This window comes from Arachis ipaensis, chromosome B4, assembly GCF_059453495.1.
Source record: "Arachis ipaensis isolate K30076 ecotype BB chromosome B4, ASM5945349v1, whole genome shotgun sequence".
Lineage (NCBI taxonomy): Eukaryota > Viridiplantae > Streptophyta > Magnoliopsida > Fabales > Fabaceae > Arachis > Arachis ipaensis.
Genome location: NC_142439.1, coordinates 22,308,874 through 22,331,351, shown reverse-complemented (window position 1 = coordinate 22,331,351; position 22,478 = coordinate 22,308,874). Strand labels below are relative to the sequence as shown.

Below are 22,478 nucleotides of genomic sequence, written 5' to 3'. Positions count from 1 at the left end.
AACTTTCTCAGTAGTCTTTATAGTTTTAAAATCTTGTAATATCTCATTTGATTCAAATAAAACTCCCTGCATAGCTTGTTGTATTGGTAAATCACACCAGATGTCTTTTCTTATGTCATCCACTGTGTATACACAACTATTAGAACTTATGTACTCATATATTTTGGGGCCTGTACCAGTCCCAGATCTTAATAGAAATTATTATTTTGTGAATTTTATATATGCTTATTCAAAGTATATTTGGCTGTATTTGATCAAAATGTATTCTCAGCTCAAATCAGTTTTTCAAAATTTTTAGCAACTGGTTGAATTGCAATTGAATGCAAAATCAAGATGTTTCAATCTGATAAAGCATTTGAATATGTGAGTTATCGAAGTTACTATAGGGGTAGGGTATGATACATAGGTTCTCATGTCCTCAAGTGCATCAACAAAATGATAATACTGAGAGAAAACATAGACATGTGGTAGAGATATGGTTGACTTTACTTGCTGAAGATGGAATGCCTATTAGGTTATGGGGAGAGGCTTTCATCATTAATGCTCAATTTATAAATTAAATAGCGTGCCTACACTACTGTTGAACAATGTATCACCATCAAAGAAGTTATTTGGAAAGAAGCTAGTTTATGAGAGCTTTAAAGTGTTTAAATGCCTTTGTTTTTCACATCTCAAGCCCTATAACCAACACAAGTTAGACTTCAGATCAACACATATGTCTTTATTGGATATGAAACAACACATAAAGGCTATAAGTGCCTTACAAAAGAAGGAAAAAGTGATCATCACTAGAAATGTAATTTTCAATGAATGTCAATTCCCTTTCAAGAATGGTGACTTTAATCAACTTCCTCAGTCTAGTGCAAAATCTGTAAGCATTGTCAATACTTAACCTTCAATACCAATTATTCCTGAAACTATCTCTAGACCACAATAACAACCTCTCAACTATACTCCTCAACAACCTCTACCCAATTCTGCGTCTATGCCCCTTCTAACTCACCATTAACCTGCCACCATCTTATCCCTCAAACCCAGTCAACAAACCAATTTGTTGCTACCCTACTCCCAACTGATTATCTCTCAATCTCAAAATTCTCAGTCTCATAGCCTTACTCCCTCCCAAATTTACCTACCATCAGCAACTTCATCTACACCTATTTCAATACCAATTTTAGATTTTGAGATTGTTCTTCCACTCAATGAACCCCAACATACCACCAGTAACACTCATCCAATGTTAACTAGAAGTAAGAATGGAATTGTGAAACCAAAATGCTTTCTTACACACATCAAACCAAGAACAATGCGAGAGACATTATTACAACCAGCATGGAAACAAGCTATGGACTCAGAGTATAATGCATTGATGAAGAATAATACATGGAAGCTTGTTCCCTTACCACTGGGCAGAGAAGTAGTAGGTAGTAAATGAATTTTCAGAGTTAAGTATAACTCAGATGGTACTCTACAAAAGTACAAGACCAGACTAGTTGCTCAAGAATTTTCACAAAGACCAGGCTGTGATTATACTGAGACATATAGTCCAGTAGTTAAGCCAACCTCTATTCGAATGGTGTCGATTTTGACTCTAGCTAGATCATGGTACATTAGGCAGCTGGATGTAAACGATGCATTCCTTCATGGTGAGCTGAGTGAGGATGTTTACATGAAAAAACCTAAAGAATATGCAATTAGAGACTCAAATATATTGTGCAAATTTACCAAAGCATTGTATGGACTTAAACAGGCTCCAAGAGCCTGGTATACTAAGCTTTCCACTACACTTTATCATTTGGGATTTACTGTTACTAGATCAGATGTCTCACTTTTTATCAGTTTTCTACATGGCTTGGTTATCTTTGTTTTAGTATATGTGGATGACATAATTGTCACAGGTGACTCTCAATATGAAATTAATAAGGTAATTTAGCAACTAAATATTAAATTTGCCCTCAAGAATATAGGTGATTTGCAAATTACTTTTTGGGCATTCAAGTAACAAAAACTACAGATGGAGGTCCACTATGTGATTGATCTCCTACTCAAGGGACGTATGAAAGGGTGAAAACCATACCAAACTCCTCTCCCCTCTTCTGTAAAATTCACAACTACTTATGGCATTCTCTTTGATGATCTTAAACTCTATCGCTCAGTAGTAGGTAGCTTGCAGTACCTCATTATAACAAGACCTGAATTATCTTACTGTGTGAACAAGATTTCACAATTTATACATGCTCCAAGAAGCACACATGGGCAATTAGTGAAAAGAATTCTAAAATTAATTAATTAGTAGTACTTCCTCTTATGGCTTGTATTTGCAAAAGAATACCTCATTAGATGTAACAACCTATAATGACTCTGATTAGGGTGGTGACCTAATTGATCAAAAATCTATTGGTAAATTTTGTGTTTATGGGTAAAAATCTGGTCTCCTGGTCTGCAAAGAAGCAGAGAGTGGTAGCCCATTCCAGCACTGAGTTGAATATCGAGTCTTAGCTGATCTTGTTGATGAATTACTCTAGATCAAGAATCTGCTGATTGAATTAAGGTGTAAATCAGTCACTCCTCCACTTATGTACTGTGACAATTTAAGTGACGTCCTATTAGCTGCGACTCCCATTCTTCATTCAAAATCAAAGCATTTTGAAACTGATTTGCACTCTGTGAGAGTCTATATTACGAAAAAAGTGGTGAAAGTAAGTCATATTCTTAGGACTGTGTAGTTGGCAGATGTGCTAACTAAGCCTTTGCCTTTAGCTATTTTTTCCAAGTTTAAAAGTGCTTTGAAAGTAGTTGATGTGCGTTCAGTCAGTAGTAGTCAAGCAATAAGGAAAAAGGTGAAGTGGTGAGCATCAAAACTATAAAATGTCTAAAGGTTTTTTGTGAACAAGAAAGTAGAATAAATGACATAAATAATGCATATTATATATATATAAGAAACTAAAAAATAGAGTGTATAATAGAAGCGTTAGAGCTTAAGATGACAATCTATAATTCCTGTTGAAGTGTTAATTTAGTTACAGATTAATTTAGACCATTATGCCAACTGGCACTATAACTAATTATAAATATAAAAAGTCTAGGGGTCAGTGTTTTTATTAAAATCTGACTAATACTCAACCAACAAAAGAAAAGTGAGTAATTCCACACCATTAAATGAAATCTCACACCATTAAAAACACTAACGATAATTAATTGATGGCTACAAATCACAAAACTTGCTAACTTCCTAATACTCCTCTTATAAATAATTTATTGAGTACGGTTATACTCAACTTTATTATTTCTCTTATAATAAAAATATTTCACATTCTATTTTCTCTCACTTAGCTCATCACTCTCCCTTTTTCGGTTTAATTGTGCTTAGTACCTTACACATTGTTCATGTTGGTTACTAAATTGATCGATGGAACTTGAGTCTAGAAAGAGTGGTCTTTATACTAAAATTACTCAGTTACATCTTATAATTTTCGTGTTTATTTCATTGTGCATTGTTGTATTAATGGCCTTATTATAATAAAATGCAAAGGCACGTCTTAATATATAAGTGAATTATAGGGTACAGAGCAAAAGTCATACAGATTTAAAGATTTGCTTACTAAACTACACTTTCCAAAGCCACACTTTTCACTTAAAACCGTAGCTCTTCACAAAGAAAAGCGTCACCTAATGGAAAAAAGTAAATTAGAAGATTTAAGAGAAGAAATAATTAAGTTATCAAAATTAATAGATAAAAAATTAATGATTTTAACTAATGTTAACTGTAATGACACCGAATTCTTAAAATCAATACAAAATGATTTTTCTCAAAATCTTTATTTTACTATAAGTTTTATTGAAGGACTTCAAAAACCTGAAAAAACTTATTTTTCACATGGAATTTCTAAAAAATGTTACCATGGAAATGATTCCCCACATCTTTACCATACTTTTAACCCACAATTAAATTCTATAGTAGATATGTTTGAAGAAATATTAGTATCTATAAAATTTCAAAGAAATAAGGAAAAAGAGAATCCCAAAGAAGAAAAATTTCAAAATATAATCAACATAACAGATTTAAAAGTAAAACCACCACTAAAATTATGAATATTGAGGAAAGATTAGAAGAAGTTACAAAGCTTTTTAAACAATTAAAAATGGCTCAAGAAAATAATATTATGGAACAGGGTTTTCAAATAGAAGAAGAATTAGTAAATTCTGAAAATATAGAAAATGAAGAACACATCCTAGATTATTCAAGTGACGAAGAACCAACAATTCCAATACAAGTAAAAAATGAAGCTGGAACATCTAAGGATAATCAATCTCAATTTAAATGGGAAACAGGTTTTGATAATTATGCTTTTAAAAAAGGTTTTATAAATAAAGATTCAAAATATACAAAAATACCATCAAAATATGTTCCTAAAATCCAGGAAATGGAAGGAGAAAGAATGCTCGATTTAGACTGTAAAAAGAACGAAAAAGAAATTTTCGAAAATTGGTTGAATTCCTTTTTATTAGAAGCCTTTACTAATCCAAAACTTAGTGAATTGTCTGGAAGAGATATTTGGAATTACATAGGGTTTCATACTAAAGGAACTATAAGAGATTATATGACATCAATAGAAAACCAAATAATAGAAGAATTAGCAACAAAAACTACAGCTTATGATAAGATATTATATATAATGATGATTTTATATAAAGAATTTTTTGGAAAAAATATTATAGATCATAGACAAGAAGTTTATAATAAAGAATATCAAGAAGCAAAAAATCATTTAGCTAATATTCAGATATATGATCTATGTAATGTGGAGTCTTATATATGTGAATATAGAATACATTATTACAAATTAAAAGAAGAAGATAAAAATCATTATCTTAGTATGTATATAACAAAACTTCCATATCCTGCTAATGAATTTATAATGGGAAGATTTATAAGAGAAATAAATAGAGGAACAATTGAAAATAACTTTGGTGGAGCAACCTCTGCAATAAGAGAGGAAATAAAAGAACGTTGTATGCAAGAAGCAACTCAAAAAAAATTTGCAAATATAATTAGAATTTGCTGTCAAGATAATGAAGAGATACCTCAAAAATATGGTCTTAATAAAAATTTTCAAAGAAAAAGAAAATATCAATTTAAAAAAAGAAAATACTATCCAAAGTGGAGAAAAAAGAGATATTTTAGAAAGGAAAATAATAATAAAAACAAAAAACAAAGAAATAACTATTGCCCGAATAAAAAAGAAAATTGTAAATGTTGGTATTGCCAAGAAGAAGGACACTATGCAAATGAATGTCCGAAAAAGAAGGATAAAAATGATCTTACTAAACAAATAGAAATTGCTAAGTCTTGTTTCATGGAACCTTTAGAGGAATCTGATGATAACTTAGACTATATTTTTGAATATGTCTCGGAAACAGACTCAGAGACTGAGTAATAATGCTACATTTATTACTATAAAAATAACAGAAAAGTTTATAAATGCTTTCATAGATTCTGGAGCAACACAATGCTTTTCTAGTTCAAATATAAAACTTGATTGGAAAAAATTAAAGAAACCATTAAGAGTTAGAATAGCTGACAAATCAATACATAAAATTGACCAAAAAGCAGAGATGGTTGAAATTTTTATTCAAAATTATAGGTTCATTGTTCCATCTATATATATGTTAGATTCTGGAATGGATTTTATCATAGGAAATAATTTTTTAAAGCTATATCATCTATTCATTCAAGAATTAACATATATAGTTTTAAAAGCTCCACACGATTCTTCAATAAATCAAAAATCAAAACATATAAAAATACCGACTACTACTATAGATAAGATCTTAAAATTCAAAATATTTTCTATATTAGAGACATGTTATTTAAATTTATAATTTCAGATAAATATCCCAAAAAATAATCTTGAAATAAAGATAGAAGAACTTTTGGATGAAATTTGTGCTGAAAATTCTTTAGATATTAAAAATACAAATGACGAATTAGTAAGTATTAAATTAAAAGATCCTACAAAAGAGATAAATGTTCCAAATAAAATTCCTTATTCCGCAAGAGATAGAGAAGAGTTTTCACTAGAATGTAGAGATCTTTTGGAAAAAGGAATTATAAGATTAAGTAAAAGTCCTCATGCGGCTCCAGCCTTTTATGTCGAAAACAATAATGAAATTAAAAGGGGAAAACGAAGAATGGTTATTAACTATAAGAAGATGAATGAAGCAACTATTGGTGATGCTCATAAACTTCCAAGAAAAGATTCTATTTTAGAAAAAATCAAAGGAGCAACTTGGTTTTCATCTCTTGATGCAAAATCAGGATATTGGCAACTTCGTTTAGACGAAGAAACAAAGAAATTAACTGCTTTTACTTGCCCAACAAAAGAATCAACAAGTGTGTTGCTCTATGAATAGAATGTATTGCCATTCGGATTAAAACAAGCCCCAGGTATTTATCAAAGATTCATGGAAGAAAATCTAAAAGAGTTAAATGAATTTGTTTTAGTGTACATTGATGATATACTAATTTTTACAAAACAGGATAGAGAAGATCATCTTCAAAAATTATTAATAGTTTTAGAAAGATGTAAAGAAAAAGGATTAGTTCTTAGCAAAAAGAAAGCAAGAATAGCAAAACAAGAAATAGAGTTTCTTGGATTAATTCTATCCACTCAAGGAAAGGTAAAACTTCAGCCAAATGTCCTAGAAAAGGTAAATTTATTTCCTAATAAAATAGAAGATAGAAAACAATTACAAAGATTTTTAGGGTGTATAAATTATATTTCTGATCAAGGATTTTTAAAGAATATAACAGAATACACTAAAAGCTTATTTCCAAAAATAAGTACTAAAAAAGAATGGAAATGGGATGAAAAAGATAGTATGCAAATTCAAAGGATTAAAGAATTATGTGAAAAACTTCCAGAACTTTATATTCCAGAAGAAAATGACTACTTAATAGTAGAAACAGATGCTTCAGACATGACCTAGTCAGGATGTCTAAAAGCTAAGAAAGCTATAAAAAGTTTGGAACAAGAAAAAGAATCACTAGATTCTAAAGATTCCCCAAAGGAATTACTTTGCAGGTATATTTCAGGGACTTTTACTCCAACAGAACAGAGATATACCACTCATGAAAAGGAAACTCTAGCAGCAATTAAATCTCTTAAGAAATGGAAAATTGATTTACTACCCAGAGAATTTACATTAAGGACAGATTCAAGTTACCTAACAGGTTTCATACGATATAATTTAAAAGTTGATTATAATCATGGACGATTGGTAAGATGGCAATTATTTTTGTTACAATATCCAATAAAAATTGAATATATTAAGGGTGAAAAAAATGTTATTGCAGATACATTAACAAGAGAACGGAGTTCGTCTACAACGCATTAGATCAAGAAATTCAAAAATATGAGCAACAACTCGAAAAATGCAAGCATTGTCAGCAAATAAGGACACAGATCCAATCTCTCAAGAAGGCCATCGAAACAATGAAATCAACACAACAAGCAAAATCATCAGAGTTCAGCCAGCTAAGCGTGGTGGACAAATCAGGTGAAGAAAAAATTTCAGAAAATAAAACAATTGCTGAAATCATTAAAAAATCCACCCAAGATAAAAAATATTATGTAATTTATAATGGCCCCATGAAAGGAGTATATGATGCCTGGGAAAAAGCAGCACCATTCACACATCAATCAAGGATAATTCATAAAGGAGGGTTTCTAACACTGGAAGAGGCAAAGGAATCCTTCAGGGAATATGAAGCTCTCCATCCAGAGCAAACCTTAAAAAGAGCAGATAAAGCTCCAATTCAAACCTAGAGAACAGGGATAATAAGAAACATTCCTACAAGGGCTGAAATCAAGGAAAAGAAAAGGGTCTGTAGATCAAATCTCAGAGAAACCCTTAACATAGTCCTGAATTGGACTGAAGAAAAAAGGGCAATTTTGGGATATTATCCTATTGCCAAAGAACAGCTAACAAAGCTGGTTATATTCCCAGATGCTTCCCCATCTGACACCTATCAGTTTTTTCAATATGGATTAATTGATACAATTTTAATTTTTAATGATCTAAAAATTATTAGTGAGTTTCCTGCAGGATTCGTTGATGCAGTAAAGAGATTTAAAAATATGATTGACAATGTAAATCCAAGGGATATATCCCTAAAATTTACAAACAGTCAACCTATTTTTAATGAAGAAGAAGAATGCTTGGTTCCAGCACACCAAGTAATATTCATGTCCGTCTTCCCAGGAAATTTTCAACCAATTGATCAGATTCAAGATTTAACAATTTACAGTCATGAAGGAAGGTTAGCCAGCACATTAGCAAGGGTCTTTGAAAGAACTCAAAAAATAATGAAGGAATCTCACACAAGGATTAATTATAAAAGTAGAAATACTCTGCTTGTGTCCAGTAAAAGAAATGAAATTGAAGAAAGAGAGATGAGACTCTTGGTGGAATTTGAATCAGCATTCTACAACTTATCTGGACTTTTAGAAAAGCTCCCTGAAGGGATAAAGAGGAATCTCTGCTATTTGATAAAAGACAGAGAAGACCACAAGTGCCAGCTATGTGCCTCAGAGATATCTGAAGAAAGCAATAATGAAACGGAATCAACTCACATGATGAAAGAAGGAGACAATGCATCTGAGGGTCACATGATAAAAGAGGAGGACAGTGCATCTGAAGCATCTCTCAACATTATTGCATAGTGACGTAAGCACTTAGGTCATAGAGCACCAACAATGTAGCTGGTGCAAAAGAACAAACAATGACGTAAGCAATGACGTCATAAGAAGGGTAAGGATGGGAATTGTCCATCAAACTCAACTATTATAAATAGGTTGCTTAGGCAATTGTAGAAGCATCAGACAATAGAAAGCAAGAGGCTAAGAGTACTCATTTGCTAGGAGAGCAAGGAGGAAGCTGCCGAGGCGATTCTATAGTCTGAGGAAGAATTCCCTTAGGGAAAAATAGTTCTAAACTCCCCTCTGGAGTTAGTATCTACAATCTCCCCTCTGGAGATAAAAAACCCCTTATGTAAAATATACTAAATAAAGGAAGTTGTTCTCCAGAAAGGTACATCTTCATTCTAGTCTTTCAATTATGAATTATTTAGAAAGTTTAGAATTAACAGAAGAATCTGATTATTATAGATTAACTGCTTTATTAGATAATGAAAAGCAGGCTGTTCTAAAAACAGAATTAAATCTCAAATCAAATGAAAATTTTAATAAACAAAATCTTTTAAAAGAAGTTTTTAATAGAAAAAATATAATATACTATGGAAAAATTCAACTTGAAGCTCCTATAAAGATAAAATCTGCTAATGGAGAACTTGAAATAGCTTTGATAAATAATGAAGAATTAAGTAAACAGATTGAGAAAATTAAGGATCAACAAAAAAGATCTAAAATTGGATGGATTCATATTAGTACTATACAAGTCTTAATCAAATCTACATATATGAAAGGAATTAATTCACCAATAAGTTTAGCAATCTGTGACAAAAGAATTACTAATGACCCAATAGATCAAATAATTGGAATTGTTCATGGAAATTTGGCAAATGTAAATGTTAAATTTAATGCCCATCTTGGATATGCTATACCTTTATCAACTGAAAATCTTGGAAGATCTATAAGTTTGGCTTATAAATTTCATAGAAAGAATTTAATGGAACAAGATGATGAACCATTTTCAATTACATATGCAATAAATTATGCTTTAACAAATAGCCATCATAGTATAATATTTAAAAACAGAGAAAGAATTTATGTCGATGAATTATTTCAGAAAATTGTAAAAATAGAAATACCAAAATATAAAGCTATTGAAAACTCAGTTCTATTATTAAAAGAACTATCAGGAAAATTGGTTTCATCAAATTTTCAAATAAGAGAATCTAAAATTAATAGCCCTTTAAGTTTATCTAAGTTAAAGATTAAAGAAGAAAATTCTGAAATAAAAGAATTAACAAAAAAGGTCGAAAAATTAAATGAAACCCTAAATACTAAATTATGATAATAAATAAAGAAGAAATATATGTAACTTATCAAGATAAGAAACAAGAGCTCTTTGAAAGAGAAAATCGTTTGAATTATTTTCAGTTTTCTGAAATAAATCAAAGAGCATTTGAAGCTCTAAAAATAATCTATGACAAGTTAAAAAGAGAAGTTGAAGAGCTAGAAAAATTAATAGAATCTCTAGAAAATAGTGATGAAGCGATGATAGAATTTGCAGAAATTCTAAAATAAATAATGAAGCATACAAAGATTGAAAGACCAGAAAATAAAATAAAAAGAAAAAGAGCGAAAAAATTAAAAAGTAAAATAAAGGAGTATAAAAGGGAATTAAATAATCTTCAGATCGAAATTGATGACCTTATAATAAAAAGGATAGAAATAGGAATAAATATAAACAAGTTGGAGTTAAACTTAAAAAATTTATAAATGCTTGGAAAACCATATTATGACTTAAAAGAATTAAAGCTGTTGAAAGAAAAAATGGAGAATGAGGTTGAAAAATTAAAAAGATATTTAGAAACAACAGAAAGTGTAGAAATAAAAGAAGTTTTTGAAGATTTGAGAAATTATATTAAAGAAAAAGACAAACAGATAAAAGATTTTATATACAATAATCCTTGCAAAAAAGAATATTATAAACTAAAACAAGATTGAAAAAACTATAAAAATGAAATCAAAATTATAAATACTAGTAATAGTAGAAATGGTCAACATTTTTTATGATTTTGCAAATTATACAAATTATAAACTTATTCGAAGTAAAATATGAAGAGTAAAATTGGTATCAGAGCCAAGTTAACGATTAAGGGTAACACTTTCTCTTTAAGCAACACTTTTAGTGATACGCTTTTAAATCAATAAATAACCAAATAAAAACAAAAATCTGTAAATCTGTACCAAAACACATCTGTACACTAGATGGACCCTAATATATATCTAGGCCTTTTGCCGATTTAATTGCATGTAACAATAATTGCTTCAAAACATTATCTGATCAAAACCAATATATTAGGTCATCCTCTTCGGTATATATGGGACTTTTTTATTTTTTTATTTTTTATTCATGAACATTATTTCGAAAAGTATTTGCCAACTTATTGCATGCGAGTGATGAAAAAGAGATTTTGGTGGATATAATAATTGAAAAAAATTTCAAAAATTAATAAACTTTATTATTTTTTATTAATATTTTTAATTATAATTAAAGTTAACTTTTTTAATTTAACAATATAATTTTAATTTATATTTTAAATTTTGTGTTAACTACTAATCGAAAATAATAAATTCTACACTCCATCATTTTTCGTAACAATTTTGATACTCCACAAATCAAAGTGTTACGTCACGTTGGTGGTGAAGATAAGGCGCACACTAAAATGAAAAATGTTGCTATTTGTACAATTTAAAATAGTATTTTTTTTCACATTCGTCAATTTTTAAGAGAAAGAAAATAGACAAATCAACGGAATTGAGTAAAAATCACAGCATATAAAATGGTGAGAAGATAAATCTTTAAGATATATCCTTCAAAAATTAAAAGGTAAATTATTATTTTGTATATATTATCACATATATACTAAGCTTAATTATATGTGTAAATCATTCTACTTATTTTATTTGAATATATAAAATATCTTATTTAAATTAAGGCTATAGATTCCTTGCTCTTATTTTTGTGTGGAAAAACCATTAACCCACCTAAAAATATTTACAAATTGAATCCTATTTTTTTTTTTTAAAAAAAATTAATAATTAAAATTTTGCCTCTCTAATTTTGTTTTTTACACTTTTTTCTTTCCTTTTAATCATAATTTTAGAAATGAAAGAGATATCTCTGTTAGGACTTTTTCACTAATGTTCGTGTTCATGTCACATTTCTGTAACTACTACCGTCGCTGTCGCTGCATGCACTCAGCACCGCCACTACTCCTTCTACTGCCGCCACACTACACTTTCTGGTCCCTCTGCGTTGTTGTGTTTCGTCTTTGCCCCTGCGAACTACCGGGTTTCATTTTAATCATAATTTCAAAGATGAAAGAGATGTCTCTACTCACTAATGTTCATGTTCTTGTCACATCTCTACAGCTACTACCGTCGTTGCTGCCTACACTCAGCACCGACACTACTCCTTCTACTGCCGCCACACTGCACTTTCCGGTCCTTCTGTGTTGTTGTGCTTCGTCTCTGCCCCTGCGAACTACTCAGGTTTTATTTTACTTTATTTTGTTTTATTGCTTTTTTTTATGGCACTTTTTGTGAATTTAGAGATTTTTTTGTTGTCTCCGCACCATATTGTTTATTTTAAGGGTGAAAAAAAAAATAAAACAACAGATTCACTTGAATGACAAATTAAGGATGGAAAAGAAAATGCATTGCCTTAATTGAGCATTGCAATTGGTAACAAGCACAATGAATTTTTCTTTGCAAATTTGTGATTATTAATTGCTGCCTGATTGTGTGAAGATTTCAGATCTGACTTGACTTGGAAAACTTTTTCTAAAAAAAAGAGACTTGTCCCTTTGATTTAACCAAACCAACACAATTTGAATAAAAAGTACAATTTTTCCTTCCTTTTGTTTTTGATTGAATAAGAACTTTGCATCAAATATAACAAAACCATATCATATGTATACTTTTTTCTTAACAATTTTTCTTTGCCAATGCTGCATAATTTGGCACCCTCCAAAAAGTGTATTCTTGTTGATGATGAGTCAACTGGAATAATTGGCAAGTGTTTATCCAACATCACCGTTGAGAAAGTTGAAACTAACAGGCAGGCTCTCAAGGAGCTCCTCTTCACTCCTAGAGCTCTTCAGTATCTCAGTGGAGTTATCCTTTTTGAAAAAACCATGTCTTGTTAGCTTAATATGTGTTAAAATAGTTTGTTATGATGATGACGTGATTTTCACTTTGTCATATTTAATTTCTGTATTTTTCTATTGCATGTCTGTCTGACTTTTCAGCTAATGATCATGAATAGAACCAGCTAGGCTTGGTAATAATTAGTCATGTAGTTCCACCTATTTAGTGTTTTATTTGCTGGTATTTATGACTGTGTTTTATCACTTTATGTGATTATCTGATTGATAGATCTTATGTAAAACTAACTGTATTATGTTAGTTCTTGTTCAATAAAGTGTTAGATAATTAGCATATCTTAAATTCTTAATTGGATTAAAAATAACTAGGAATTGAATATTTAAATTAGGCTTGACTGCTTTTTTTATTCCTTGACTTATTTTTTACGTCAATCAAGAGTAGTTCTGATACACCACTTATCGAAGAAGCTTACATAAAATCTTCCATTAAAGTTACATGGCTTGTTGTTAGATCAACTTTCCATCCATCTCATTCTATTTTCTTTATTTGTACAAAGCAGAGTGTTCATGTGTATGATTTATTGAAGAGAAAGCTCATAAAGAAGTTAGATACTGGGATCCGTGAAGCCTCATCTATTACGGTTCATCCTGGAGGTATGATTATTTATTTATTTATTTATTTATTGATAACAAAAGAGAGAATTTCATTAGTTTATAGAAGAAACAATACACAGGAGTCAAGGAAAAGATATCCTCCCTAAGACATAAAAATAAAATAAAATAAAAAAAACCATAGAAATCAGTGAACTGTAGCTTCCCAATCTCATAATGTCTAAGAGAAAAAGTCCTCTAAAAGTCATTAATATGCTTTGTACCAGATAGACACTAAATGCCTAATTTTATCCCAAACAATAACATTTCCTGAAGATCTAGGAGGTGTGATTATTGTTGTTATGCATATGTTGCATAATCAATTAGTTTTTCATAAAAATGAAATTATTTTTCATAATTACTTGTTTGTATGCTCTGTTTATAGGTGATAATTTAATTGTTGGGAGCAAAGAAGGGAAGCTGTGTTAGTTTGACGTGGACCTTTCATCTAAACCTTATAAAGCTCTCAAGTAAGTTTTGTTATTATTTAGTGAATGAACTAAGTATTACTTCCCTGCATTGGCATTCATTTTACCCCATTTGTTTGTTCTTTTGTTTGTAAAAAAGAAGTTTTGCATCTTTACAAGTGCAAGATAAAAGTAAGAGTTATTATTGAACCAACAATAGATAATTGGTATTCTAAATATAAAGTTTTAGAGTATTTCAAGTAAAATGGTCTTGAAAAATTAAGTTTAGTCATAATTGCTTTATGAACTTGAAGCTGACTGGCACAAAATGAATTTTTACTATGTTGGTTGCCTAAAATTGGAAGTGGTCAAAATGCTCTAGGAATTTAAGTAGCAGAAGAAGGTGCAATTGGTTCTCAAAAATTGGAGTAATATCCTGGTGTAATAATTGTGTGACTTTATTTTATGATTGATGTTGTACTTTGTAGCTTTATATGATTATTTGTATTAAGTTATATTGTATTATATAACTTAAGATAGATCAATTATATCTTATAAATTTAGGATATGTTTGAACTTTGTTATTGCTCATTCTTTGGATTAAGTTATATTGTATCTATCATACCCAGCAATAATTAGTTACGATAATATATAAGTCACTAATAACTTATATTAACTGACAAAGTAGAGAAAATTAGTAATATAGAATTATAACATGTAGAAGAAGGATAAATTATTGTATAAACTAATGAAAAATAACTCAGTAATTTAACTTTCAAAAAATTAATAAAAATATCTAAAAAAATATTCATCATTTCCAAATATCTTCATGCTCTGCATCTAACCTTCTCCTATATTTCCAAGCATTCTCTTGGATTATAGGACTTAAATCGTTGTACTCCTCTAAAATCATATCCACGGCAAGTCTATTTGTATGGAGTCGTTAATCTTATTAGAGCACTAATAATATAATTATAATTAGAAGCGTGTTGAAAAAATAATGTTAAAAATACAAATGTTATAAATATTACCTGAATATTGAATACATCTTGTAAAGTACATTCTCTCATCCAACTCGTCACCCAAACTCCGCTATCATTCCTAAGATATAAAGCATTCAACTAATAGTTATTATATACATGTAAGATATAAACTATTGAACTTGTTATAATATTAAAAAAAATGAGAAGACTTATGATCTATTTTTTGAGTGGGTAGGCCAAAAGGTGTGGTAGGCTAAAAAGTGGAGCAATCTATAATTTTAGACTTATAATCATAAAAAATATGATCATCTAACATCGCTTCTAAATAAGTTTCCTGTACAACAGTTAATTCTATGTAATTTAAATTGACTAAGAGTACTAGTTACAACAAACGGTTATTTAAATTGTTAAATTGCTAAGCGATTCAAGATGATTGAGTATTGATTTAGAACAAATAATTACCACTTTAATTACGTTCCTTTTGCGTTGTTGATATTTTTCAACACAAGGTAGTGAATCTAATAAAATTAGGCGACGACTCGTAAGGTCAACAATAACCAAATACCAATGTGGATCCTCATAGATAGGGATAAAAACCTGCAATTATGACCATAAACCATTGTAAACATTAGAAAAATAAAATAGTATATTAATGGGAAACAAATTGGTCATTTGTACCCTAATGACATGGTTAACTTTCAGTGACATATAAGCTCCAAAAAAATAATAGATAACATCAGCCGGCTTGTATTTATCACTTAAAGCATATCGCTGCAAACACAAAAATACTTGTTAAATCAAAATATATTTTAAATTTAACAACTATTTTTTAATTGATAAATTAATTTTAAACTTTATTCGTGTGAGTACATGACATGGTTTAGTCTAGAAGTAAGAACTTCTCTATAAATTAGTATATCCATACTAAATATTAGCAAAAAATATTAACTAATAATTTAGAAATATTGTAGGGATAAATTTACTACAAAATGCCTATGCATGAACCAGCAAATTGGATCTTCATTCCTACAACAAAATACATGTGTTATCATAAGTGCAACCAGGTTTATAACCTACAATATGTTAAATTCATATGTAAAACATGTTTATAGGTAAAATACAAATCACAAAAATATAATTACAAGAACAAGTGTATTATGCGTTGACTTCTATACTTATTCGTGATTCAATACAATTCTCTGGCATGAGACATCTAAATGTACTTCTATAACATTTTTCATCTGAGATTATTAACTCTTCAAAATTGCTAAAGTAATAAATGGTTAGTTAGGAGAATCATAGAAGTTTTAAATTATTATATATCACACAAAAAAATAAATCACACGTACGACTCTAGCATATTCGAAAAAATATGGGTTGCAACATCAGCTTCAAGCTCGGTTAACATCATTAAAGGTGTAGGCTTGAATGCAATAACTGTCCACCACTGCAATTAAAAAAAATAGTTTCAAGATTAAACAAAAAAAAAATAAAGAAAAGAGCAAAAAAAGTAAAAGAAAGAAGAAAAAAAAAGCTTATCTTTGGAAGTACAGCTCCTACTCTAACATGTGGTTGTCCATTAGATGGAGTTGTTGCTTCATGAGTGATATTTGAATGGAACAACTTTTTAGGTTGAATGGGTAAGATACTAGTAAGATCACTGTTAGTTTTTGTACTTTTTGAGGAGTGCACAACTATAGTAGGATCCAATATCGAGCTACTATTTGTGGAAGTTATCTGTTGTGCCATGATCACATCAATCCATTGGTGTAGAACATGAATTACCGATTTTATGTTTTCGATCCTTTTTGTTAGATCGTTAAACATATTCTTGACCTACATGTCTTCCATTGGAATAATCTCTTACTGCTCACTTAGATAGTATTTTGTCTTATATTGTACCATATAATTCGTTAGGATGAATAATCTCCTACTGCATGTCTTGTCTTGTCTTGTATTGCCATCTGCTTGATTTGCTAATGCTCAATATATCTATCCAATACTAATCCACCCTTTTTCATGTTAATCATGTGGCCAATATCAGCCTCGGACATGAATCTAAGCCCACAAAGCAATCCAGTCAATCGAGGATCCAGAAGCAGATGATTGTGTCCATCAGAAAAATAAGAAATAAACCAACAACTACCAGGTGCATCTAAACGAATCTCCATCATTGCACTGCAGCCACACCTCGTCTCTGGCATGGGTTTCTTCTTACATTTTTCAATGTCATAATTATTTTGTGGTCTAAATCCTTCGCGATGACATACAAAGTTTTTCAACTTAAGTATGCCCGCAAGACTTTTCTTAGTCTTGTTCTTCTGAGCACTAAAGCCTCTTGTCCTTGCATATCTATTGTAGAACTCAAATGCAATATCGACATAAAAAAAGTGAAAGTGACATACGTCTTCGTCCCTAATGTTTCAAAATTTAATCATCCCAATGTCTTCGAGTGAATCAATGTTATACCCGTCATCGAAGCTGTGATCGTCAAACATTGGTTCCACATTTGTGTCGTCCTCATCCATATACTCCCCGTCAACTTCCTTCTATTTTTCTTTATCCTGCCCATACTGGTCATATGATATATGCTCACTATTAACCTCTTCATGAGAAAATTCCTGACCCATTACTTCTTGAATACCAATACACAATTCAAAATAAAACCTAAGTTTGTATATAAACTGCCAAAAATTTTAAGAACAAATATTTTTAAATTGGAAACCAAATTTCTTATATATCATACACACATTTATGCTTGAACCACCCATGAAAATTAACTACTCCAACACTTTTTTTCTTTCATGAATAGCTCAAGTTTCTTAATAATTTTTCAAGATAAGAAGAATTTTTAAATCATATTCTGGTTAACTCTTAGAATCTAATCCATGCAGAAAAGTTTGAGTGGAGTATAAAGAGGAAAATACCAAATCGGTACCTGAAAGATTATGGTGCTGACAAAATAGTACCTGACTTTTGTTATTGATAAAATAGTCCTAAAAAATTTTAAAATTTGACAAGTGTATCCCCAAGCTCGCCGAAGAAAATCTCCAGTAAGCACAATGCTGACGTGGCCACCGTGTTTTGGTGACCTGGCAAACCACCCCCAAAGCCCCCTCTCCTGGAGATTTGCTAGCACCAGAATCTTTTGGGGAGGGGGCTTTTAGGGACTATTTTGTCAATAACAAAAGTCAGGTACCATTTTGTTAGCATCAGAATCTTTCGGATACCAATTTGGTATTTACCTTGGAGTATAAATAACTAAATAACTTACACATAAAATAGTGAGGAGTGTGTTAAGTACTAATTCAGCTATATCTATGTGTGGAAAACAATGGTGAACATATTAAAAGACACTTACTACTAAGATTAATCATATCATAGCCAAAGGTAAAAGAGAAATAACTATTGGCATAGCAAAATTACAAAAGAGTAAACATATCTCCTTTGATCCTATGAACAATAATAGGTTTTGAAAATTGGTAGGAGGTAAAAATGAACAAGTGACAGTGAATTTTTTAGGGCAAAAATAATTATGACTTGTGGTTATATGTTTTGTCCTAGTGGTACCAACTATCAGGATATCTGCATTGGACTGCATCATTGTCCCTGTGTTAATCCAAACTATACATATTTTTACAATTTGCTTAAGATAAAAAGTTATAGTTTTGTTTTTATAAGTTTAATGTATTTGGAGTCATTAACAAGAGTGTTGGTGTAAAAATAAAGACAAATTAAAATATAATAATATACTTCAAAGTTCAGGAGGAGCTTAAAGCAAAACAGAAAGGAATAAAAAAACGTATATTCTACATCATCGGCAGAATTTTGTACTTCTTGTACCTATCTGATAAAAAGAAAAAAAAATTTTATGGAAGAACTTACTAAAAAGAATTGTACAATTTTACAAAGAATTATATGCAATCTCTTTTCAAAAGAATCATACAAATTCTCAATCAGCGCCATACTAGGCTAACTAAAATATGATTTTTAGTATCTATATTATTCCTATCTCATGATAAGTACTTTAAGGCATCTTTATTTGAATTGTTACCAGCAGAAAAAATTGCTCACTAGTTTGTTAAAGGTACAATAAAAATAGTCTCAATTAATATTATTACACTATGTTATTCTTATACAAAGAACAATTTAGAACTCAATCAATATCTAAAAAGATAAAAGTTATTGAATGAAATAAAAATTTGACCTTGAATGATATCATGATTCATGAGGCTCTAAAAAGCAAGGGAGAAAAAATTAGGAGAATCGAGACAACTCCAATATAATGATATTAGAATATTCTTATGTGACTGGTGAAAATTGTCTCTCATTGATGTTGCACATGCTACAATCCATACCAAAATTATTAATGCTAAAATGCTTAGCTACATGGTACTAAGGAGTTTAGGATCCTATGACTTGGAATCATATTTCATTCTTCAATATCTAATGTTCTTTTCTAAGAAAAAAAAAGGCTGTTTAGATAAATTTAATCTTTTAACCACCAATTTCTCATCAATAACTGGTAATTATAATAAATTTAAAACACTAAAAATTATAACCTAGTAATAGTATAAGAATGTCTTCCCTCGTGTTAAGATAAGTTTTCGAAAAATTATGACCTTTTTGTTTAGAAGTGAGAGTAGCTACTTAATCAACTCCAGCAGAGATTTAGACTAGACAACAAGACAAACTTTTATTATGTAAAATATATGTAAATTCTTGAAACCATAAAGTAAAAGCTACATGGCTTTATTGGTTTATATACACCACCACACACAATCTTAAGTCGCTACTTGTATATACTACATTGTAGAAAGGAGAGCTTTCAAAGCATAGAAAAGAAAATAAAGTACAAAAAAAATCAAAATAAAATGAAATCTTAAAGGAGTAGGTCGCAGAGGCAGAAGTAGAGAAAGAAGGACAGATATCAGAGTCGATGGTGAAGAACAGGAACAGAGAGGCAACAAAAAACAATGAAGTGGTGGACCTGAGTATAGCAACAGCGGCGATAGCGTGTTGCAGGGTCGAGGATCAGAGAACAAGCACGGTGCAGGAGAGAACGAACAACCACGCGGATGGAGAGGATCAAAGAACGATCACGACGCAGGGAGAGTAGTGGCGGTGTTGAGTACAGGCAGCAACGGCAACGGTGGTAGCTGCAGAGATGTGACAAGAACATGAACATTAGTGAAAAAGTCCTAGCGGAGATATCTCTTTCATTTCTGAAATTATGATTAAAAGGAAAGGGAAAAAGTGTAAAAAGCAAAATCAGAGAGGCAAAATTTTAATTATTAGTTTTTTCAAAAATAAAAAACAGGGTTCAATTTGTAAATATTTTTAGGTGGGTTAATAGTACTCCCATATAAAATGGGGAATAAGGAATCTACAGCCTTAAATTAAACTCTAGATGATTAATTTGTTGAATTATTTTCATTCTGATGAGACTATAAAGCCTAAAAAAATTGTGTGATCTTAAATTATATTAAATAATGTGTGTTTCAAAAACTTATTTATACTTAAATTTTAATTATGTTGGATTGGTTAAATATATAATTATTTTATGTGTTTGTGCAAATTTGATTTATTATACAATAAAAGTACTTGAGAGAATAATTTACTTTCTAATTTTGGAAGGACACCGAGACAATTAGAGGATTTATCCATTTTAATCCTCAAAAAATTTCGGACTAAACACTTTAGTTTTTAACTAAAATTAATTAGTATCTTAGCCCCTAACATTTAATTTTGTAAGTTGTATTGGTCTCTGTCTATTTTACTCTGGTAACTCCCAACAGAGCTATCTCATGTGCCATATTAAGTTGTCATGTTAGACGTTAAGTACCACGAGTACGAAGAAGATAAATTGATCCTAGGTTTACAGTTAATTTGGTCCCCATATATTCATTGTTGGACAAATTAGTCCGAAAATTATTCATTATAAGACAAATCACTTCTCAAAAAATTTATTATCAAGAAAATTAGGCTATTACAAACATGAAAAACTTTCAAACTAAAATTTCTATTTTTACTAATCAAAGATGAATTTCTACTTTTTAATAACACAATCACTTCTAGCTTTTCTTGGTCTTACTATCAACCATAGCATAGACAATCACATACACTACAAGAAAAATTATTTTTAGCGGCCATTTATTTTGCTTTTAGTGGCAATAAAAATAGTTGCTAATACATTTACCGGCAATTAGACATTAGCCGTCTTATGCTTTGTCGCTAAAAAGTTTTAGCGGCAATTATAACATTTGCCGGTAAAGACCTTTTTAATGCCGCAAAAAGTATATAATTTTTAGCCACCATTTTCTTGGCAATTTATATGACCACCAAAAGTAATTCTAAAATTGCAATGTTATTCACTTTTAGCGACCATTACTATTGCCGCCAAAACTCATTTTACCGGTAATTTATATGGCCACTAAAAATAATTCTAAAATTGTAATATTATTTAGTTTTAGTTGCCATTACTATTGCCGCTAAAATCTTAAGACTTTTTTTGTTATATTATACTCATTTTCTTAGAAGCAACGAACTATCTTTTTTTTCTAGAATCTCAATTATTTTTGCCAACAATTATTATTATTATGCATAATATAAATATATTGAAATTAATTACTACAAAATGAGATATTTCATTAAATTCAAAATATTGATACACAAATTTCTCTTGAAAAGTAATAAATCATGTTACAAATCTAAACAACAAAAAATGTTACAAGCTTATAACTATGTTGCATCATTGTAGCAATACGAGTGTTAGCAATGATCTAAAGTTGCACCTCATAGAGCAAATAGGGGCAATGATTGCAACCTTCTCGTAGAGCTACTTTGATCATCTTCTCCATTTTGTTCACTTCTATTAAGAAGATCATTAGGGAATTCATGCCCACTGAGATTGATATCTACTCCCAATGCCAGAAGCTTCTGTTTGTAAGCCAAGACTTGGAACTCGAGCAGTGGTTTCCATCTACTTCTGATACATAAGATCTTCAAAGACTTTAAGATTTTCCTTAGCATGACCTATCTTCTCCTCTGCCATTCTCTTGCAGTGACTTGCCTCCATCTTCACGGCAGCCTTTTCGCCTTGCAGACGAAGTATCATGTCCATAGCTTCGCTGGTTATAGTAGCAGAGGCTTCTCTTTTCTGATCCAACTCTGCATGTAGCTGCTGCAGAAGAATTTGTTGGGCTCGGAGTGTTTCCTTCATTGCTGTTATATCAGCCTCCACCATCGGAGACGCCGTGCTAGTTTCAACCATTCTACAAGTTCACTTATAGTTACTTCTAAACACAAGAGATAGCAGCATTTTAATCACAACTATATGATGACACAAACAAGGATTGAATTTTCTTTATATCTATGTGATCAATTTCACAATTCAATAAATAGCGATGCATTTGAACATACAAAATAGATATATACATATAAGAAATCAAATTTTCAATGTCTATAAAAAACAATGCTTAATTCTCACAATTTTGGAAAACCAGGAACCTTTCTTTTCACAAAAAAACAAAAGGGAAATATAGGGTAATGAAGCATAATGGTGTTAGCGGCAAGGCA

General features: G+C 30.4%; 1 protein-coding gene across 1 annotated transcript; it reads right to left on the bottom strand.

The window, feature by feature from the left end:
- Window positions 1-21,695: 21,695 nt before the first annotated feature.
- LOC148566897 (myosin-binding protein 7-like) lies at window positions 21,696-22,173 on the bottom strand. Its single transcript, XM_088483364.1, is given in 2 exon segments — window positions 21,696-21,870; window positions 21,872-22,173. Coding segments are annotated over 2 exon segments (477 nt in total).
- Window positions 22,174-22,478: the final 305 nt, after the last annotated feature.